We start from the raw sequence: 24,823 nt of genomic DNA on the forward strand, positions 1-24,823 counted from the left end.
GAACTAAGTTGCTTGTGGCTTGACTAATTATTATAAGAACATGTCAGATTTGTGAGTGCAAAGTTAAGTTCTATGAAAATTCCAATATACATAACAAGTGATGTCTTAAATTATTTATTTATTTTCCAGTTTCTATTTCTCCCGTCAGTTTTTCCTCTACTGTTATCTCTAGCACCCTAGTTATTCCCTGATGTCTTAGCACACTTCCTATCACCCTGTTTGTCCTCTGGTCAGTGTTTCCTGTGTGTTTCATTCCTAGTGCCAAGAGCCATCTAATTTCTTATAATTTCAGTTGAGACTCAGCATCTTTCCACAGCACCACATGTGAAACACTTCAGGATTTTTCTTTTCCAAATTTCTTAGGGTCTATGATTCACTTTTCCAATTTTCTTGCAGTCTATGGTTAACAACAATAGAATGCTGTGCTGCAGACATAATTGTAAGAAATTTCACAAACTGAGACTCATGTTTGACACTACTGGACTTCTTTTGGTGAGAAATGTTGTCTTTTCTAGTGCTAATCCGCTTTTCATATCCGCATTGCTTTGCCCATAAATTGTTGTTGTGGCAGCCATCAGTCCGAAGACAGGTTTGATGCAGCTTTCCATGCTGCTCTACCCTGTGAAAACCTCTTAATATCTGAATAAATGCTGCAATTTACATCCTTCTGAATCTGCTTACTATGTTCGTCTCTTTGATCTCCCTCTACATTCTAAAATTCCCCTCCCCCCCCCCCCCCCCCTCCCTCCCACATACACACACAAACTGCCCTCCAATATTGAACTTGGGATACCTCGATGTTTTGGAATGTGTCCTATCAAACAATCTTTTCTTTTACTCAAATTGTGCCATAATTTTCTTGTCTCCCCAGTTCTGGTCACCACCCTCTCATTAGTTACATTATCTACCAATCTGATCTTCAGCATTTTTCTGTACCACTGTATTTCAGAAGCATCTATTCTCTTCTCATCTATACTGTTTATCACCATGTTTCACTTCCATACATGGCTACATTCCATACAAATACTTTCAGAAGAGACTTCCCAATATGTAAATCTCTAGTCACTGTTAATAAGTTTCTCTTCTTCAGAAATCAAACAATAAAACCCATTGTTCTTCTTCAGATATGCTTTTCCTTGCCATTGCCAATCTACGATTTATATCCTCACTATGGCCATTATCGTAATCTAATTCCCTCAGCATCACTTGATTTGATTAGAAGCTGTGTCTGACAGAATTACAATGTCTTTGACAAGTATCAAAGTTTTTATTTCTTCTCCCTGAACTTTAATCTGTACTGCAAATTTTTCTTTTGTTTCCTTTACAACTTGCTCAGTGTATGTACTGAATAATATCGGTGATAGGCTACAATCCTGTCTCACTCCCTACTCAACCAGTGCTTCTTTTCGACTTCTACAACTGCACAAGTTGCAAAGAGCCTTTTGCTTCCTCTATTTTTACCCCTGCTACTATCGGAATTTCAAAGTCATTATTCCTGTCAACATTGTCAAAAGCTTTCTCTTAGTCAACAAATGCTATAAACATAGGTTTGCTTTTCTTTAACTTATCTTCTAAGATAAGCAGTAGTGTCAATATTGCGTTGCATGATCGTACTGCCTCACATGTTCCTACATTTCTCCAGAATCAAAACTGATCTTCCATGAGTTCAACTTCTACCAATTTTTCATTTTTCTGTAAAGGATTCATATTAGTATTTTGGAATTGTAATTATTACGGTCGCCTTGAAGTTTGAGGGTATTTGGCCAGTCTCATACATCTTCCACACCAGATGAAAGAGTTTGTCATAGCTGGCTCTCCCAAGGCTATCAGTAGTCCTCACAGAATGTCATCTGCTGGCTGTGTCTATCTATGGTAATGCGTTCACTATGCTGTTCATAGTAGCTCACCCACATTCCTGTTTTCTTATTCATTATTAAACCTACTCCTGCATTACCCCTATTTGATTTTGTATTTATAATCCTGTATTCAGCTGACCAAAAGTCCTGTCCCTTCTGCCGAACTTCGTTAATTCCCATTACAGCTGACATCAACCTATTGAATTATGCTCACTATTTTTATTTACTAAAATTTGGCATATTTCGTGACAGTACCTTTTCTGTGAAATGTTCACAAGATGATATTTGTCTTGGCTTCAGTCGTCTAGTGGAAGTATGATTCCACAATGCAGTTTCGTCGGCTGCAGAAATGACCTGGTCCAATGCGTTTGCCTCATTTTTGGTGCTTCAAATACCATTTCTTCGAATGTGGTTTCTTCTTGAAGTTTATATAAAAAAGGTAGTAACACAATTAATTTTTCCTGTTCGCTAGCAAATTATTTATGGCGGCGACCTGCACATTGTTCTACCATCAACACACTCCAAGAGTTCACTGCCGACTGACTACAGTCAAAGACGACTCCAGCATCAAAGACATTTTACACAACACACAACCTTCCACTTGTAATCAGTCTCTTTGATATTCTTCGTCACATCTACTAATAGTAATCAATATGCTGTCACTCTCAAAAATATAAGTAAATTATCATAAAACAAGGCAAATTACAATTTAAAAAAATTCTGACAAAAATATAAGAAAACATTTACAATTTCCCTCATTAAATTTGGTATTGACAAATCCAGTAGAAAATAACACATCTCCCAGATCCATTACAACTGCTCCCCAGGGCTTTTGTTGTTATGAACATATACAACAAAATCCCGACCACACTCAGTAATGGATCTGTATTACACAATTAGTACATTAATGATGCAGTCTGATAACCTCTTCCAAATTTGGACTCTTTGAATCTGTGGACTTGTTACTGGCTGTTGTTGCAATGATCCTTCCCCATCAATCTCATACACAAAAAATTCAAGTAAAGAAATTATTTAACATGACAAATATACGTGGCATAAAACATACATGAGAAATAGTCTAAAATACAGCATACAGATTGAAAATAATAGTAACATAAACTCATTTGCTAGAATAAGATATCTGACACCACTTCTTTGGTCGCACTGTGCCAACTGGTTCCCATAATTAAATTTCTTGTTCCCCATATTAATGTTAATTTCATTTTGCTTACATATTGTACAATAAAAAATGATACTGGACATATATAGTGTACTGTTTTTTTATGTATTTGCCTTTTATATATTTTTACTTCTGATTTTCTTTTTGAATTTTTTATGTATTTTTTACTCATGTTTTTTTATTTTGTATTTTTTTGCTTATGATTTTCTTTTTGAATTTTTTTTATGCTTTTCTTTCTTTTAGTACAGCTAAAGATACATCAGTATTATCTAATTTTTTTTTACAATTATTTATGTACACTTGCCTCTCTACTACAATGTTACTACAAGTCACATTCTTGTGAAGAGTACTTTCGCTCCCCACAACATCAGTATAAAGAACAATAAATTGCTCATATATCATGAGGCTTTATCTAAAATTGGTTTCGAAACTTATACCTTTGCATGCATGTCCTCGCATGCATGCCTTCACCCACAGGGAAGACTTAGCTTCCAAAAATTAGAAAAATTCAGAAATGCTCACTATGGAGACTTTTTTTTGTAAAAAAAGTAAAAATAAATCTTTCTCTCATTCTTTGTTACAACAGTGGTTTTTCATCAGTTTCAATTAACAGGTGACTTCAAATTATTAATTTATACATGCAAATATACATACTTGGTTGTACAGGTAGTTTTGTTCTAACAAGCATATTCCAGTGGAGGACTTTTGTTTTAGATGAAAATAGGTTATTTAAATTTTTGAAATTATGATTTCTGTTTATACATTTTCAAAGAGACAACATTCCTGAGACCAAATAATTTCTTTGACTTAGGGTATGTTATTGTTGTTGTTATGGTCTTCAGTCCTGAGACTGGTTTGATGCAGCTCTCCATGCTACTCTATCCTGTGCAAGCTTCTTCATCTCCCAGTACCTACTGCAACCTACATCCTTCTGAATCTGCTTAGTGTATTGATCTCTTGGTCTCCCTCTACGATTTTTACCCTCCACGCTGCCCTCCAATGCTAAATTTGTGATGACTTAGGGTATACCAAATGATAAACATTAGGGTGTGGATTTTCTATGACTTCAAAAGGCCCAATATATATATATATCAAAGAATTTTTTAATTTCTGAAGTTAACATTTTTGATTTTTCATGAGATTTGACCTCATAGTTTCCCTGACAATATCTTCTCTCCCTTGCATAGTTAAAGGTGTACATTTAGGAAATTCAATAAGTTCTGATATAAGATTTGGAGGTCTGATATTAAACATAATCTCATACGGTGAAAATCCTGTGGAACTATGTTGTAGGCTATTCATAATATCTTCAAAATTTCGAATGTGCTCAATCCAGGTTGGATGTTTATGCCTACAATAGGTTCTGCAAAGTCTCCCAACTTCCTTCATATATCTTTCTGCAGGGTTGGTGGATGGAGAATAAACAGATATAAGTATATGCTTCAGTTTTGACCTGTCAATAAACTTTTTCCAAATTTTAGAGGTGAACTGTGAACCATTATCTGATAATAGAGCTTTTGGTTTACCCACCTGTGCGAAATAATCTCTTTCAATTTTTATTATAATTTCATGGCTAGTAGCTTTCTTCACTGGATATACACTCCTGGAAATGGAAAAAAGAACACATTGACACCGGTGTGTCAGACCCACCATACTTGCTCCGGACACTGCGAGAGGGCTGTACAAGCAATGATCACACGCACGGCACAGCGGACACACCAGGAACCGCGGTGTTGGCCGTCGAATGGCGCTAGCTGCGCAGCATTTGTGCACCGCCGCCGTCAGTGTCAGCCAGTTTGCCGTGGCATACGGAGCTCCATCGCAGTCTTTAACACTGGTAGCATGCCGCGACAGCGTGGACGTGAACCGTATGTGCAGTTGACGGACTTTGAGCGAGGGCGTATAGTGGGCATGCGGGAGGCCGGGTGGACGTACCGCCGAATTGCTCAACACGTGGGGCGTGAGGTCTCCACAGTACATCGATGCTGTCGCCAGTGGTCGGCGGAAGGTGCACGTGCCCGTCGACCTGGGACCGGACCGCAGCGACGCACGGATGCACACCAAGACCGTAGGATCCTACGCAGTGCCGTAGGGGACCGCACCGCCACTTCCCAGCAAATTAGGGACACTGTTGCTCCTGGGGTATCGGCGAGGACCATTCGCAACCGTCTCCATGAAGCTGGGCTACGGTCCCGCACACCGTTAGGCCGTCTTCCGCTCACGCCCCAACATCGTGCAGCCCGCCTCCAGTGGTGTCGCGACAGGCGTGAATGGAGGGACGAATGGAGACGTGTCGTCTTCAGCGATGAGAGTCGCTTCTGCCTTGGTGCCAATGATGGTCGTATGCGTGTTTGGCGCCGTGCAGGTGAGCGCCACAATCAGGACTGCATACGACCGAGGCACACAGGGCCAACACCCGGCATCATGGTGTGGGGAGCGATCTCCTACACTGGCCGTACACCACTGGTGATCGTTGAGGGGACACTGAATAGTGCACGGTACATCCAAACCGTCATCGAACCCATCGTTCTACCATTCCTAGACCGGCAAGGGAACTTGCTGTTCCAACAGGACAATGCACGTCCGCATGTATCCCGTGCCACCCAACGTGCTCTAGAAGGTGTAAGTCAACTACCCTGGCCAGCAAGATCTCCGGATCTGTCCCCCATTGAGCATGTTTGGGACTGGATGAAGCGTCGTCTCACGCGGTCTGCACGTCCAGCACGAACGCTGGTCCAACTGAGGCGCCAGGTGGAAATGGCATGGCAAGCCGTTCCACAGGACTACATCCAGCATCTCTACGATCGTCTCCATGGGAGAACAGCAGCCTGCATTGCTGCGAAAGGTGGATATACACTGTACTAGTGCCGACATTGTGCCTGCTCTGTTGCCTGTGTCTATGTGCCTGTGGTTCTGTCAGTGTGATCATGTGATGTATCTGACCCCAGGAATGTGTCAATAAAGTTTCCCCTTCCTGGGACAATGAATTCACGGTGTTCTTATTTCTATTTCCAGGAGTGTAGTTTAATTAATTTTGAAAATACATCTACCATAACAAATATGTAACAGTGACCGCCTTTACTGTTTGGTAACGTTCCATATAAGTCCACAGCGATAAGATCTAAAGGTTTTTCCGGAATAATGTTTTGCATCTCTCCACCACATCTTTGATTGCTCACTTTAACTCTCTGACATTTGTCACACGTTGCCAATTCTTTTCTTACCTTCTTTCCAATATTGTAAAAATAAACGTTTTCTTGTATCTTCTGAATGCACTTCTGTTTCCCACAATGACCAAAACTTTCATGTATGTAAATGATCAGCTTTTCAGCATCTGCCTCTGGCCAACAGTTTCCAATTATCAGAATCTACATCTGTTCTCTGAAATAAAATCCCCTTATGTAATTTGTAGAATTTATCAAGTTTCTCATACCCCTTCTTGCCTAGACATTCTTTGATTAATTTCCAACTTTGATCTAAATTTTGATTTTTCCTAATTTTGTTACATATAGCTCTAATTGTTTTCTCATTTTCCACCCCTTTCAAGTATCTAATTTTAAATTGCTTTTCCTCCTCTTGTTCAAAAATCTCCTTTTCTCCCCTAACTGGTAACCTTGAAAGTGAATCAGCTACTACATTCTCAGAACCTTTTATGTGCTTGATTTCAAAGTCAAACTGTTGCAAAAATATTGCCCATCTGGTCAATCTACTGTGGTGTAATTTGCACTCTTGTAAGTAACTCAAAGCTTTGTGATCCGATAATACTATGGTTTTATGTCCAATAAGGTAAATTCTAAATTTTGTAAAAGCCCAATGAATTGCCAAAAGTTCCTTCTCTGTGACTGTATAATTTTTCTCATGCTTGAGCAACATTCTGCTTGCAAATGCTATGGTACAGTGTATCTTAACTCCATTCTCTACTCTTTCTTGAAATAACTCTGCTCCAAACCCATAATTACTGCTATCAGTGTTCAAACAAAATGGTAAATTAAAATCAGGTCTGTGTAATAAGTGTTGCTTCCTCAACGCTTGCTTAATTTTATCAAACTCTTCCTGACAACTTTTATCTCAAACCCAAACAGTGTTTTTCTTAAGTAACTGACTTAAACATGGTGGATTCAGACTCTGATCACTTATATGTTTTCGGTAATAACTGCATAACCCAAAGAACGACTTTGATTGTTTTTTAGTCTTAGGAATAGGAATTTCTGAAATTGCTTTAATTTTTTCTGGATCTGCCAAAATTCCCTTGTCTGAGACAACATGACCCAAAAATTTTAATCCAGAAATTCCAAACTTACATTTCTCTAATTTCAATGTCATCCCCCCTTTTCTAAGCTTTTCACAAACTGACTTCAAAATCGAAAAATGTTCCTCCCAGTTTTGCCCAGTAACCAAAATGTCATCTACATAAATTATCAGTTTAGATGCAAGTTCTTGCCCCAGTACATGATCCAAAGCTCTTATAAATTCGGAAACAGAAGAATTTAACCCAAATGGCACAACACAATATTGGTAACTCTTACCATTGTACAAGAAAGCAGTATATTTTCTAGAATTAATCGAAAGAGGTACCTGATGAAAACCCGAAGTTAGATCCAAACTTGACATATATTTTATATCTGTAAATTTATAGAGTAACTCATCAATATTTTCGGGATGGTCTGTCTGTCTGAACAAAATTTTGTTGAAGTGTCTAGAGTCCAAAACCAATCTTACTCCGCCATCTTTTTTCAAAACAACTACTAAAGGATTATTATATGCACTGATACTCCTTTCTATTATATTACATCCTTCCATCTTTTTCAGCTCTTTCTCGACAGGAGGTCTTTTTGATATTGCAATACTGTATGGTTTTATGAAAAATGGTTCAGGAGGTTTTACCTGAAGCTCACACTGATAACCCTTTACCCTACCAGGTATGTCACTGAAAACATCACTGTATTCCCACAGCGGATTTTCTAACTATTGTTTTTGCTCCCCAGATAAATTTTGTGTTTCTGAAATTTTCAAATTTACTAAATTCCCAAATTCAACTTCATCAGTATCAAACCTATGAATTTCAATATTCTCCAATCTATTTCCTTTTAGTTAATTGATACTGTCAAAATTTCCATTACTCTGGTCACGAAGTGTGTTCACAAAATATGTCTGAAAGCATTCCCTTTCACTAGTTTCTATCAAAAGTTTTCTTCCAACCCAATCAAATGCTGTATATCACTTTTACTATCCAATTCATACCCGAAAGAAAATCTTCATTAAATTCCTGAATTACAAAACATCCATGTGTGAACAACTTGCCTTCAATTAAAAATGTCAGTAAAGCTTGGCTTTTTACCAATTTACTGCTCTTCCCAGTAGCACCTTTTATCTTTACCCCAACAACTGGCATTTCAACATAATCTTTCCCCACTTTTAATTTCTTGCTTAACCTTTCAGATATTCCTGAGATCTCACTTCCTGTATCAATTAAACATTTACCAATCCATGACCCAATTTGAACTTTTATATAAGGACTGCAAAATTGATCACTTTTCTCAGAACCTGTATCCTCATGTAATAAATCACTTTCAATTTCCCCAAACCTATACTTATCAGAATCATATGGTATACCATTACATGTATTATTTGTCACAGTTATAAAATTTGCACAAGGTACAAAATTGTCATTAGTACTCTCTATTATCTCAAATAGCCAAGAATTTTCATCCAGATCACATTGTATACTATTGAAGTACTTATCCTTCAGCTTTTCAAAAATAAAATATCTCATCTTTTTCCACCATTCAGGACATATAGTTTCACATACATTAATAAGCATCTTTCTAAAGTTTTTGTCAAAAGAAATAGTTTCACTGTTCAGCTATAGATTCATAAGAAATGTGTGTGTGTAATTAGTATCTGTAAATTTTTCACTTGGGCTAGAAGTTATACATGTGTCATCATTATTTGTGTAGTCAGATTCTTTACCAACAACATCAAAATTCACACTTTCACATACACCCTGCTTGCGAGCCTTATTCATCCTGGTAACATCCCTGGGAATTTCTATAGTATTCTCACTATTTAATCCATTTTCAACCATGTGTATACTCAACTCACTATTTAAACTAATGAAATACCTTTCCTCAACATCATCATCCACATCATTACCATCATTATCAACTTTATCACCAACATCATTATCATTATACATATTCAGGTCATACACATTCAAATTATCCCCCAAAATATTATTTACCCTTTCTATAGTTACGAGATCCCTTTCACCAATATTTTCATTCTCACAGCATACATTCTCTTTTTCATTCACACACGTCTCTGAACTATTACAAATTACATCATCTGACAAAGTGTTGTTCTTTTCTGCCCAAGTGTAAAACTCTGTCAAATTAAATGAATCACAATTACTTTTATCTACTGTATGTTCTCGTGTACTGAAAATTTTATCTTTATCAATATCATCATTATTTTCCTCTTGAAATTTCTTCAATAAGTAACAACTAATTACCTCATGTGATAGCTTAGGTTTGGATCTGTCATGTTTAGGTTTATGATAGTCACATCCATTGGTCCTTTCATCATGCTCACCTTCTGCCTCAACCTTGCGGACCTTCAAGGGGGCGTCCACTCGTTTTTTATTTCCTGAATTACAACTGGTTCCTGTTTGAACTGCTGATAGTGGTTTTGCCAAAGTCTCTGATCAACATTTTTGTTCCCATTCCTATGCCAAACATTACCTGATTGTTGGTAGTTTCTGTTGTACTGATCTGTAGCAAAATTTCTGTGATTTTGATCACTAAAGTGTTCTCTATTTGGTTGATTATTTCCGCGAAAATGTTGTTCTTGCTTTGGATGAAAATTATGGTCCTTCTTTTGAAAATTGTTATATCCCCCTGAATTTTGACTAACACCATGATAATTGTTTTGTTCCCTTTTTTGAAAGTTATCATTTCCCCAATTTTGATCACTACCTTTCTGAGTAAACCCACTGTGTGTTCTTGTTGTTACCCTATCCAACTTTTCAATATAATTGAGAAACTGCTCAACGTTACTATCAGGACAATGGACTAAACTCAACTGCATTGCTGATGGCAATCTTCTCTTTAAGGTATCAATTTTGATCAAGCCATTCAAAGGTTTTGTTAAATGAATAAGTTTTTGAAGTTCACTTTTGCAAAATTGTTTTGTGCTCCCATCTGATTCTATATAGTTTCTCCCATTCAAAAATTCACTTTTGATTCTAGTTTGTTTAAGATCATCCCAAAAATTTTCCAGAAATTTTGATTCAAATTCTGAAAAGGTCATCCCCACAGTTACAATCTGGTTTGCCCAAGTCAAAGCTTCCCCTTCCAAGAATTTTTTCACAAATTTAATTTTCATATCATCAGGTGAGTGAAGTAAAAAACAATCCTTAGAATAATGTATAAAATCAACGGGGTGTAAGGGTCCATCTACCGAAAAGTGCTTCACTGGAATATTAGATGCAAGATGCATGTGTTGACATTGTGATTTTTGCTTTGAAATTCAATATCAAAACTTTCAATTTTTTCGCTAAGTTCTTTGACAGATTTTTTGTTTTCTAAATCATTGCATTCTACTTTTTTTTCTAGAGTAACCAAACGATTGTCAGTTTTTTGTTCTACATTTTCTACTAAAACTTTTGTGTTCTCATCCAAATTTTTAATTTCCCCTTTTATCTCAATAAAATCAATTAAATTTCTTTCCCTATCTGCCAGTAACTCATTTTTTACAGTATTAATTTCATCGCTCAATTTAGCATCAATTTCATTTACTTTAGCTTTCACAGATTCAATTTTTTCCTCAACACTGCCAACTCTGTTCGAAAGATCACCCACTTGGGTATTGACTGCTTGGACTTGCAACAAAATGTTATCAATTTTTTCATCCCAGTAAGTCTTATTGTCGTCAACTGATTGTTTAATTTTTTTCGTGAAATTTACAAGAAAACTTCTTAAATCAAATTGATCGGTCCTTTCTGTTGCATTTGACCTGTCCTGATTTTCAAAGTCTGTTAAATTACTATTTTCTACTTTAGGCACAATACTCTCGAAAATCTCATGTCATTGTGAAGAAAAAAAAATTTTGTACACAAGAAGATTGTTTTAACAAAATACGAGGGTTTCGTGACTTATCGGGAACACTCTTCTACTGTAGGAAATCCACGTTTTCCATCCATGTGATTGTTGACCAAAATTCTTGAAATTACTACTTATGTCGAAAATTATATTTTTTGCCGAAACATTTCTTCTCCAAAACTTTTACTTCCCGATGAACACAAATACTGTAACACACATTCTGAAAAAACTGGCATTAACACACAAAAATTTTCTTCCTCGTAGCACTGTTGAAGATCATGTGAACACAATATCCTGGCTACAGTCCCCAGTTGAAATATGCTCCTATTTTTATTTACTAAAATTTGGCATATTTTGTGACAGTACCTTTTCTGTGAAATGTTCACAAGATGATATTTGTCTTGGCTTCAGTCGTCTAGTGGAAGTATGATTCCACAATGCAGTTTCGTCGGCTGCAGAAATGACCTGGTCCAATGCGTTTGCCTCATTTTTGGTGCTGCAAATACCATTTCTTCGAATGTGGTTTCTTCTTGAAGTTTTATATAAAAAAGGTAGTAACACAATTAATTTTTCCTGTTCACTAGCAAATTATTTTTGACGGCAACCTGCACACACCAAGAGTTCACTGCCGACTGACTACAGTCAAAGACGACTCCAGCGTCAAAGACATTTTACACAGCACACAAGCTTCCACTTGTAACCAGTCTCTTTGATATTATTTGTCACATCTACTAATAGTAATCAATATGCTGTCACTCTCAAAAATATAAGTAAATTATCATAAAACAAGGCAAATTACAATTTAAAAAAATTCTGACAAAAATATAAGAAAACATTTACAATTTCCCTCATTAAATTTGGTATTGACAAATCCAGTAGAAAATAACACATCTCCCAGATCCATTACACTATCCATTTCCCTTTTTAAATTTTCTAACCTATCTAAATGATTAAGGGATCAAACATTCCTTGCTCAGATCCATAGAACACCAGTTTTGTTTCTCCTGATGATGACATTTTCCTGAGTAGATCCTACTAGGAGATCAAGTGTTATATACTTCCAAAGTAGCAGAATTTTCACATTTTGTCAGCTATTCCAATTTTGAAGTTAAGTTTGTTACTAGTTTCATTCCTGGTGATATCTAATACTTTCATCTCCCTTTTTTTATTTCTCAGTCTGTATTCTGCACCCAATAGACTATTCCTTCCATTCAACACATCCTTTAATTCTCCCTCACTTTCACAGAGGATGATAAGATCCTCAGTGATTGTTGCAACTGATATCCTTTCACCCATAATTTTCATCACATTTCCAAATTTTTCTGCTGTTTCCTGTGGCGTTTCATGTACAGGTTTAACAATAGATGCAACCCTACCCTCCTCCATTGTGCCATTTTTAGTTTGAACACTTACTCTTGTTCTTCCATTATGATTATCCTCTTGTGATTTCCTTGTGATCCATGCACATCTTGTTTATTTTCAGGTCTGTAGAAATATTGAGCCATTCTGCCTCTATAGCCATCCATAATTGCAAAAGTGTTGACGGTGCAGGACATCATGCATGACCTGGCCTCTCGATTATGTCCCACAAATGCTCAATGGTATTTATGTTGGGTGATCTAGGTGACCAAATCATTCTCAAAATGTTCAGAATGTTCTTCAAACCAGTCGCAAACAATTGTGGCTCGACAACATGGCTCATTGTCATCCATAAAAATTCTGTTGCAAACGGCTGCATAGTGCCTTGGGTCCATGGCTTTGTAGGGTCTATGTCAAACTAGAATCCTACTATCAGCTCTTACCAACTGAAATCAGGATTTGTCTGACCAGGTGACAGTTTATCTGTCGTCTAGGGTCCAACTGATATTGTCTCTCACCCAAGAGAGATGCTGCAGGCAACATTGTGCTGTTAGCAAAGACACTCATTTCTGTAGTCTGCTGCCATAGCCCATTAACGCCAAATTTTGTCTCGCTGTCCTAACAGATATGTTCATCATACGTCCCACATTGATTTCTGCAGTTATTTCACGCAGTGTTGCCTGTGAGCAATGTTGCTGGTCTCAGTCATTAAATGAACGCCTCCAGCCTCAACGTTGTCCGTGATGAAAGGCTACACATGCAACTTGTACTCTTGGCACATTCTTTACACAATTGATCTCAGAATATTGAATTTCCTAACTATTTCCAAAATGGATGGTCCCATGTGTCTAGCTCCAACTACCATTCTGTATTCAGTGTCTTTTAATTCCTGTCATTCACCCATAATCACATTGGAAATGGTTTCACATGAATCATGTGAGTACAAATGACAGCTGCACCAATGCACTGCTCTTTTATACCTCGTATATGCAATACTACCACCATCTGTGTCTATACCATGACTTTTGTCATCTCGGTGTATGGGTTATCGATGATAGCAGCCCCTTGGGTCAAGAGTTCCAGAGGTAAAATAGTCCCCTGTTTAGATCCCTAGATGGGGACTACTAAGGAGGATGTAATCGGAAGCTACAAAACTAGCATTCTATGGGCTAGAGCATGAAATGTTGGATCCCTTTAATCGAGTGGGGTTCTTAAAGAATTGAAAAAGAGGAATGGATAGTTGGAAGTTTAGCATAGCGCAAATTAGTGAATTATGGTGGCAGAAAAACTCAGGTGAGTGCAGAGCTATAAATAAAAATAAAATAGGGGATAATGCAAGAGGAGTTCTAATATGAATAAAAAAAATAGGAATGCAGGTAGATTATTAAGAACAGAACAGTGACTGAATTATTGTAGACAAAATAGATATGAACCCAACAGTCACTGCAGAAGTAAAAGTTTATATGCCAACTGGCCCCATAGATGATGAAGAGGTTGAAAGAATATATGATGAGATAAAGGAAATGATTCAGATAGTTAAGGGAGATGAAAATTTAATTATGATGGGGACTGGTATTTGACAGTAGGAAAAGGATGAGAAGGGAAAATAGTAGGTAAAAGCGGGCTGCGGCAAAGGAATGAAAGCGGAAGCTGCCTGGTGGAATTATGCACAGAGCATATTTCATTCATTCATTGATGAATCGTAAAATATGGTTATAGATGTGGAAGAGACCTGGAGACGCTGGAAGGTTTCAGATTGATTATGTAAAGCTAAGTCAGAGATTTCAAAAACAGATTTTAAATTGTAAGACATTTTCGAGGGCAGATATGGACACTGACCACAATTCAGTGATAGTAAACTGTAGATTAAAACGGAAGAAACTGCAAATGCTAGAAAATTAAGGGAATGGGCTTAGATAAGTTGAGAGAATCAGGTGGTTGAGAGTTTCATGGGGAGCATGAGGTAACAGTTGACTGAAACAGTGGAAAGGAGTGCAACTATAGATGAAGGGTAGCTTTGAGAGATGAAATACTGAAGCCAACAGGAGATCAGATAGGCAAAGCCAAATCCTGGTCAGAATCCCTTGGATAACATGAATTATTGAATTTTATTGACAGTGGGAGAAAATTTAAAACTGCAACAAATCAAACAGTTGAAAGGAAGTACAGACATATAGAAATGAGGTTGACAGGGAGTGCAAAATGTCTAAGAAGGAATGTTTAGTGGACAAATGCAAGGCTGTAGTGGCTTGCACGGCTAGGTGAAAGGTTGATGCAGTCTTTAGAAAATTTAAAGACTTTTTTGAAGAAAAGAGAAGTGTCAGTATGAACATTGATGGCTTTGACGGCAGTCTAGACTAAGCAAAGAAAGGAGAGGTGAAAGGTGAAAGGAATATATAGAAAGACAATACAAGGGAAATGGACTTCAAAGGAATATAATTGAAAAAGAATAGGAAGTAGCTGATGAAAAGATATTGCATGAAGAATTTGACAGAGCACTGGAATATCTATGTTGTAACAAGTATACGGGAATGGATGACATACCCTCATATTTGTTGATATATTGGGAGACCCAGCCATCACAGAACTATTCCATGTGTTGTGCCAGTATATGAAACTGGTGGAAGATCCTCAGACTTCAAGAATGATGTAGTTATTCCTATTCCTAGAAAGGCAGGAGCTGACAGGTGTGAATAATAGCAAACTATCATTTTATAATGTAATTGGACGGATAAAAAAATCTATCTGGGTGACTTTTCTGAAGTCTATCTCTTGCCCTAAACCTCACCAGTCCTTTTCCTTCACTCCTCTTCCTTCCTCTTCAACCCTTCTGCCGGCAGGAGGAGCCAGTGGCTCTGAAAGCTTGCAAACGTAATACTTGTCATATGTGTGTTCTCCTGCTACCGCTTGGTGAGCAGATTTTTTTCCTTATCCAGTTACATTATATTTTCAAAAATTGATTACGCCCCTATCTCCATTGATAAACTGTCATTTTAATAAGTCACAGTTGCAAACACTGATTCTAATTATTTATGGAAAACATGAAAAACTGGTAAATGCAACCGAATAAAAATTTGCAAAAGGAGTCAAAGTTCAGGGAGAAGAAATAAAAACGTTGAGGTTTTCTGAAAACATTTTAATTCTGTCATAGAGGGCAAAGAACTTAGAAGAACAGTTGGACAAAATAGTGTGTGTGTTTTGCTGTTTGGGCAGCAAAATAATTGGTGATGACAGAAGCGGAGAGGATATAAAATTAGCAACGAAAACGTTACGGGGCGGGGGAGGGGGGGGGGGGGCGTATTAGATGTAGACTCTCACCTGAAGGTATTTGTCTGGAGGGTAGCCGTGTATGTAAGTGAAATGTGAACAATAAACAGTCCACATAAGTAGAGAATAGAAGCTTTTGGAACATGGTACTGCATGAAAATGTTTTAGATAGATGGAGAGATCAAATAACTATCGAGGAGATACTGAATCATATTATGATGAAAAAGAAATTTATGGTTCAACTTGATTAAAAGAATGGATCTGTTGATAGAACATATCCTGAGGCATCAAGGACTTTGGTCATTGACGGGTAAAAATTACGTAAGGAGATGAGGCTTGAGTACAATATGCAAGTTCAGATTTTAGAAACCCTGAAGGAATTTTACCTGTCTGTTTTGCCAGTTTGGTTCACAAATTTTTCTAAACTATGACTGATAGTATATCCTCTATAGCATGCAAATCAGTGCTCCATTCTTCTTCTGTCACATTAGCAGACAGTTCCTCCTCACCTCTTACCAGCCCACAATGAATTTGTTTTACACCTACTTGCTCACACCTCTGTTTTTAACCATGGAATTCTTTTAAACTTTTAGTGTTGACAATTAGGCTTTTAAATTACCCAAAAGTTATTTTGAATTTTGAATATGTTAAATCTGTCCTTCCAGTGACAATTTCCACTTCGATTCCTTTATATTTTTTCCTGCAATCATTTTGCTTTAACTTGAATGCACTTCCTATTCATTCCATATCTAAGTATCTTGTTTTGTTCTATTCATTTCTGTTCATGATATTTTTTCTATTTCTCCTTTCATCACTCAGTTGAAGTGCTTCTCCTCTTATCTACAGTTTCTCACAGTTTCCTCTTTTGTTCCTGTTAGCCCAACATCTGTGATTAGTCTTTTTAAATATATCTGTTCATCGACAACTAAACTTCTACCATTGTATTTGTTATTGCTGTATCTACAGCTTCAGAAAACCCTGAAAGTACACCCTCATTCTTCCGTATGCCTCTATCCTATTTACTTGTATGTTGCTTCTTCTTGAGGATTTTCTTAAACTTCAGCATATTCTTCATCATTATCAAATTGTGATCATAGTTGAAATATCCTCATAGTGAAGACATACAGCAGGTCACTTTCAATCTTGATCACCATTCTCTTAAATGGTGGGAGTTATAGACAGAACTGAAAAACATGAAAACACAATGTTTTGATGACCTCAGTGTATATGAGGTGGTACCAAAATAAAAAGTTATTATTTTTTAAAAACTATATATTTTCAAATTGTTTACAAGACAACCTTATCCCCTCCAAAATACTCTCCATTACAACTGATACATTTGTCCCTCCGGTGCTTCCACTATCCAACGGTTCAAACCTGCATCCAGCCATCCTGATTTAGGTTTTCCATGTTTTTTCTAAATCGCGTCAGGCAAATGCCAAAATTGTTCCTTTGAAAAAGCACAACTGATTTACTTCCCCAGCCTTCCCTAATCTGCTGGGACCGATGACCTCGCTCTTTGTTCCTCACCCCCAAAACCAATCAACAACTGTTCGAAACATTTTTTGTAGTCATCTTTAGAAATGTCTGACAGCTCCTCCCTCTTTTTTTTTTCTTTTACTACTTCAATGTTGTCAAATCTGTCCCCTTCCATGCCCCTTGTCATGCATGGAAACATTAAAAAATTGCACCGAGCCTTCCTTTCATGCCCCTTTTCATGCATTGAAACATGAAAAAGTCGCACAGAACCAGGTCAGGCAAGTAAGTTGTGTGGGGCAGCGGAACCATGCCATTTTTATCCAAACATGGTCACCTGTCTGCTGGAATAATAATTTTTTTTTTTTTTTCTTTTACGAACACTGTTTGCCACAAATCTCTAACAGGTAATCAATTGCCTGTTGAGGGCCTGTGAACATGAGCTCTTGAATTTTTTCAATATTTTTGTCAATCTGGGCAGTTGATGGACGTCCAGAACGAGGTTTGTCATTAGTTGCCGTCGCCATTTTTAAATCGAACAAACCACTCATACACTTGCAGTTTTCTCACAGCATCATCTTGGTAAGCTGTTTTCAACATGAAAACAGTTTCAGCAGCATTTTTACCAAGTAGAAAACAAAGTTTCACAGCTGCACAGTGTTCACTTAAACTTACTCTCTCAAAAAAAAAAAAACCTGCACGAGCAAAACTAATCACTGCAGATGAGCAGAACAAGCCAGGTTGACAAAATAGATAGCACTAAACTGGCAATGAGTTGCGCCATACGCGTCGCGGCAGAAATGCGTACTACGCCAGTTTCGCCCACAGCAACGTTCCTCGTATGTTATAAAACCTATAAAACCAGTTGCAATACTAAGTGTTCATTAGCTTTATAGAGCACTTGTAGGGAACGAAAACAACATCCTTTAATGCTAGACAAAACAAGTTGTCATACCATCGTTGAAGATAGGATTTTATTTATTTATTTATTTATTTTTTTTTTTTTTATGAAAGTTGATTGAAATTGGTTCCCTGCTTCAGATACTTAGGAAGTGTCTCCTCTGAGAACAATACAGTAGAAAGGGAAATACTCAACAGGATACAAAAGGCCTCAGGGTTCTCCAGCGAAATGAGAAATCTAATTTGGGATAAGAAAATTCCGAATAAAGCTAAATGAACCATGTTCCACATTTAGACAAGATAAAAAATTAAATAAACAGGAACAAAGCATGGAAAGTGCTGACTGTGGTGCTATCGTCACATAATATGAACAGATAATTGCAAAACAGGAAGAAAATACTTTGCTACAGAAGTACCATGGAAATAACCCATGGAAAACCACAGAAATAATTTTTACAGACAGTAAATCAGAGATGGAGATAACAAGCTGGAAATTAGATAGATGATATCTTTGACCATAAAATGTACGGTGGTGGGAATAAATAACAGCAAAATAGTGATAGGCAGCACATATAGCTAGGAAAATGGATGATAGATAAAGCAGGTTTTTGTAGATTCCAAAAGGTAAGACTGAGACGATTGTCTAATAGAAGATCGATAGATGACATAGGAAACTATGCAGGGGTAACTTTGATGCATATAGCTGAAGGCATAAATGTGCAGAAAAGGTTAGAGGAGGCATTTATCTGTCAATTTACATCAGATGGCTGATGGTGTATATGTAGAACAGTTCCTTCCCGCTCTCCGTTTCATCACTTAAACTTTGTGAGAGCTGAAAGTGAGTTTTACGTGCTCAGTATTGTACTCCAAGTGCATTTGTTGGTATTGTACTAGGTCTTATGAATTCCTATATGTTTTACGTTTATCTACAATAATTTCTATTAATATAGAAAGCCTTCTTTTTTTTTTTTTACATTATAAATTGTGAAGAAATTTTATGTTACTTTGTATCAAAAGAAAACCAAGCATTTACAAAAGTTCAAAACTAAGTTTGGTTGATATAGCTTCTTAAAATTCATTAAAAAAGGGCTGTAAAGATCAAATTATTTGTATATACAGTGTTTTTGCAGTTCCACACCAATTTCAATAAAAAGTTCTCAGAAACTATACAACTTTTAACCAATTTATGTCCTTGTTTTCATTTACTAATTGGTTAATCGGTCTTACTATGAATTTCCTTATGTGTTTCTTGCCCATTTTTAATATATAGTTGTATTTTCATTTTTTGCCCTTTATACAGTGGAATCCTGAGGAACCTGACTATGGTAGAGCTAAAGCTGATTGTATTGAAAAATTTAAGGTACCAGAATTTGAAGAAGATTCATTAGAAACGAAGGGTCAAAAGAGTTTCTTATACACGTAAGTGATGCATACATCAAAATGTGATGTGCTATAATTATGTTTATTGGTATGTATTTTAAAAAGAAAATGTATCGTTGAAGAACTGATATCTTACCCCATAAAGGAGGCCTTTTATCTTGTTAATGACAGAAAACCACCCTACCTTCACAGGTTTAGCCACTATAAAAAGGAGACACACTACTTTGAAGCTCAATTCATTTTGTGTGTGTGTGTGTGTGTGTGTGTGTGAGAGAGAGAGAGAGAGAGAGAGAGAGAGAGAGAGAGAGAGAGAGAGAGAATTTCTGTTGTTCAATGAAACAGGCACAGTACCTCAAATGGATGTAATGTAAAAAGTATGATCCTATGGCATCAGCATCTAAAATTCCCACATGAGAAATTCAACAGCCACAGTGCTTTATTATTTAAATCAATATGTGCTGATTTGTTTCTGCAGCAGTAAGTGTATGGTGCAGTCAACAGCATCTAAGGCAAATAAATTAAACTCTTCTGCTTCATGTACTTGATACAGTCCTTTTTTAAATGACCTTATTCCAAAACTTCAGTTTTTGGGGACAAAGAAAAACATTCTTCGGATGAATATAAGGAATGCAACTGGATGAGCTTCCCAAGGTTTAAAGAACAGAATGAAATGGATGTTTTGCTGTTATTGCTGTTGCTAAGTGTCACACTCTCTTCGGGGAGGAAATAAGGTCCGTTTCTTGGGGATGTAATTCATAAGCATTGTCAAGTTATGTTTTTAGTCAAATAAGTCGTATATACAGTTTTTTTTTCACCAATTGCAATAAAAAGTTCTCAAACTATACAACTTTTATCCGATTTATGACCTTGTTTCCACTTAGTAAGTGATTAATCGGTCTTACTATGAATTTCCTTATGTCTTTCTTGTCAATTTTTTTAAATGTATAGTTGTATTTCCTTTTTTGTGGTACTAATTTGATCTTTTAATCAAATTATACACAAAATGGTTTCATCGAGTGTTACATACAGGCCATTTCATCGAATCATCATAGAAATACCTACATTCATGTGGAATATAATCAAGTAAATATTAAATGTCATGCATTTTTTTCCGGTTAATAGCCTTTTCAGAATTTCTAGAAATAAAAGATATGGTTCTGTAATCCTCTTGTGTATTCAGAATCACATGACTGTAACTTACTATGTTGAAAATACATAAAGGAATATAGTTGAAACCTGACTTTCTGAAACATGTCATCTTGTGTGTTTCGTTTGAAGTTCCCCTTTTCTGGTTGTATGTTGGTTACCACATGGGGAAGCTGTAGATATCTTCAGTTTCTATTAAATTTATGGTGAAATTACAATTTTTGGAAGCATTGGCAATCATTTCATGATATTATTTCACAGTATTCACTTTATTTATTTATTTTTATTTATTTATTTGGTCCTGTTGATTACATATTATACAAACAGTGTACAAGTTATATAGGACAAGTCAGTTGATGCAATTACAGTAGTACATGAACATTTATACATCACACTGCACAGACATTTGTTTATTTAACAAGGACAATTACTTGCATGCAGTATTAAAGCTTGCATTATGCCAAGAACAGTTTAAGTGACTGTTTAAAATAGTGGAATAAGTGACAGTGCATATTTTTATGCTACTGACATACCGGGTGATCAAAAAGTCAATATAAATTTGAAAACTGAATAAATCATGGAATAATGTAGATAGAGAGGTACAAATTGACACACATGCTTGGAATGACATGTGGTTTTATTAGAATCAAACAAATACAAAAGTTCAAAAAATGTCCGACAGATGGCGCTTCATCTGATCAGAATAGCAATAATTAGCATAACAAAATAAGACAAAGCAAAGATGATGTTCTTTACAGGAAATGCTCAATATGTCCACCATCATTCCTCAGCAATAGCTGTAGTTGAGGAATAATGTTGTGAACAGCACTGTAAAGCATGTCCAGAGTTATGGTGAGGCATTGGCATCGGATGTTGTCTTTCAGCATCCATAGAGATGTCGGTCGATCACGATACACTTGGGACTTCAGGTAACCCCAAAGCCAATAATCGCACAGACTGAGGTCTGGGGACCTGGGAGGCCAAGCATGAAGAAAGTGGCGGCTGAGCACATGATCACCATCAAACGACGTGCGCAAGAGGGGTTTCACGCGTCTAGCAATATGGGGTGGAGCACCATCCTGCATAAACATCATACATTCGAGCAGGTGTTTATTTTTATGCTACTGACATACCGGGTGATCAAAAAGTCAATATAAATTTGAAAACTGAATAAATCATGGAATAATGTAGATAGAGAGGTACAAATTGACACCCAACTGTAACATCGGTGTACCTCTCACCCGTCACTGCAGCAGTTACAAAACCAGAATCACGCATTTCCTTGGAGAAAAAAGACCCAATAACGGTAGATGTGGTAAATCCAATCCATACCGTGACTTTCTCGTCGTGCAATGGAGTTTCCTCGACAGTTCTAGGATTTTCAGTAGCCCAAATTCTGCAGTTGTGGGCGTTGACAGACCCTCGGAGCTTGAAATGAGCTTCGTCGGTCCACAACACGTTACTCAACCAATCGTCATCTTCCGCCATCTTTTAAAACGCCCACACCGCAAATGCCCTCCGCCTCACTAAATCGCTAGGTAACAGTTCATGATGCCAATGGATTTTGTACGGATAGCATCAGAGGGTACGCCTAAGTGCCAACCAAACAGTAGTGTATGGAATGCCGGTGCGACGTGCGACTGCATGAGCGCTGACTTCCCCGTGCATAGACAAACCCACTACAGTCTCCATTTCTTCCTGAACTGTCTCAGTAGCATTACGCCTTGTGCTCGGTTGGCCACTAGGGGGTCTATCGTCTAAACAACCTGTGGCTTCGAACTTTGAAATCATTCTCGCCACAGCTGCATTTATCGATGGACCTTTACCCGTTCAAATCCCCTTCCTATGGTGATAGGATCGTAATGCTGAACTAGCATATTCCGCATTCTGGTAACACAGCTTCACTAAAAGTGCCTTTTCAGGTAACTCCGACATGCTGCGACTGCTGGCGCATCTGATTCTCTCTCTCTCATTACAGCTCCTTTTATACACGATTGTCATGTGCAGTCACTGACGTTTTGCTGTCCAGCGCCATCTGTCGGACATATTGTGAACACTTTTTCTTCTTCTTCTTCTTCTTCTTCTTCTTCTCATAAAACCCCATGTCATTCCAGGCATATGTGTCATTATTCTGTCGTTTATTAAGTTTTCAAATTTATACTGTCTTTTTGGTCACCCGGTATATAAGCAAGTAAATTTTCTTCATGGTCATGATTTGAATTGAATACAAACTTTAACTGCATTCCTTAAGAAGAGGTTTAAGTGAATGCTCAAGTGAGTGGGATACATGGGAGTTCACGTTTTCTGGTAATGACACAGATAAATTTACGTTTTATCACCACAATTTCAGTTAAACGACAAGTAACAGCATCACACTTTATTTTTAAGGGAGTGCTTTTCTTAGGCAGTTTCCCGCACTCTTATACCTTATAACTCTAAGTTTTCATTCATTTTATAGAAAGTTTGTTCAATGAGGAATAATTTTAGTTTCCTTTTGAAAACCTGTACATTACTTATTTCCCTTTTTATATTGGTAGGGAGCTTATTGAAGACCTTCATGCCTGACTCAGTAACTCCCCTATGTGCTTTAGTGAGAGCTGTAGAGCCTTGGTGAAAATTTTTCACCTGTCCTGTGTCATGGTTGTGGATGTCACAATTTTTCTGAAACGATTCCCTGTTGTTGGCTACAAATAACATCATTTAGTATATATACTGACCTGTGATGGTAATTATCTTGAGAGATTTGAAGAGACCTCTGCAAGATGCCCTATTAGGGACCCCACATATTAGCCTCACTGCTCGTTTCTGTATTCTGAAGACTTTTTCAACCCCTGCAGCGTTTCCCCAGAAGATTATGCCACAGGAGAGAACAGAATGAAAATATGCAAAATATGACAACAACATTATGTCTCTGTCTACTAAATGATGGAGAGCTCTTAGTGCAAAGCATGATGAGCCAAGTTTCTTGACCAGCTGATCAATTTGTTCTTTCCATCTTAGGTGACTATCTATCTGGATACCTAGGAATTATGTATGTGTGGTTGAATTAATTTTGTGATTGTTAACATGTATTTCACGAGTTTTAATTTTTTTTATTTTTTGTCAGAAACTGTATCATATTGGTTTTTGAAAGATTTAAGGTTATGCTATTCGCAGTGAACCATTTGTGTACTTGAGTAGACTGTCATGGCTGTATCCTGCATTGTGGAGTTGGGTCCTTTTATGAGGATACTTGTATCGTTGGCAAACATTACTATTTTTGCTCTGTTATTAATTGTGATTGGTAGATCATTAATATAGATCAGGAAAATTAGTGGCCCAAGAATTGAGCCCTGTGGGACTCCATACTTTTTATTCCCCAGTCTGATTTTAATGCTCTACCTGTCCCCCTTAAGACAACCCTTTGCTTCCTGTTCTGTATGATTCTAAACAAGTCAAAGATTTGTCTTTAATGCCATAATGTGGAAGCTTTTTTAAGAGTGTGTTGTGATCTACACATTCAAATGCCTTGGCAAGGTCACAAAATTTCCCCATTGGATACCTTTTGTAATTTAGTTCACCCAAAATTTCATTTGTTAGGTTAAATATAGCTCTGTCTGTGGAGGAGCCCTTACGAAAGCTGAACTGTGTAGGAGCCAGTAAGCCATTTTGTGTAGTGTGACTATAAATCCTATCATACACTATTCTCTCAAATACCTTTGAGAATACTGGCAGCAGAGAGATGGGCCGATAGTTGGATATTTCATCCCTTGCTCCACTTTTTTGGATTGGCATCATTACTGCATGTTTTAATCTATCTGGGAACACACCAGTTTCCATAGATTGATTACACAAATAGCACAATATATAACTGATTAAGTCTGCACATGATTTTAAAATCCTACTTGATATGCCATTGTATCCACAGGAATCTGAGTTTTTGAGTAATTTTATGTTGTTTTTTTTTTCCAATTTCTTTAGCAGTTGTACTTCTGAAATGAAGTGCTACTTTAGATGTTATTTGCATGTGGTTAAGTAGTTCAATAGCTTCTGTGTGAGACTGTTTATTACGGTTCACTGTTTTTTTCTCCTGGTTACCCATTTCACCATGGAAAATTTCCTGTAACATACATCACACAAATGTTAACAAATAGGAAAAAACTGGTCAACTTTATTAAAAC

General features: G+C 37.0%; 1 protein-coding gene across 4 annotated transcripts in view; it reads left to right on the plus strand.

Annotated features, from left to right (window-relative positions):
- LOC126480916 (uncharacterized) overlaps positions 1-24,823 on the plus strand; it is a 331,145-nt gene that overhangs the window by 123,071 nt on the left and 183,251 nt on the right. For all 4 annotated transcript variants that reach the window (XM_050104327.1, XM_050104351.1, XM_050104343.1 and 1 more), the window contains exon 17: positions 19,438-19,556. In XM_050104327.1, coding sequence (XP_049960284.1) covers positions 19,438-19,556 — 119 coding nt within the window. The remainder of the gene's footprint in view (positions 1-19,437; positions 19,557-24,823) is intronic.

This window comes from Schistocerca serialis, chromosome 1 (genome assembly GCF_023864345.2).
Source record: "Schistocerca serialis cubense isolate TAMUIC-IGC-003099 chromosome 1, iqSchSeri2.2, whole genome shotgun sequence".
Taxonomy (NCBI): Eukaryota; Metazoa; Arthropoda; class Insecta; order Orthoptera; family Acrididae; genus Schistocerca; species Schistocerca serialis.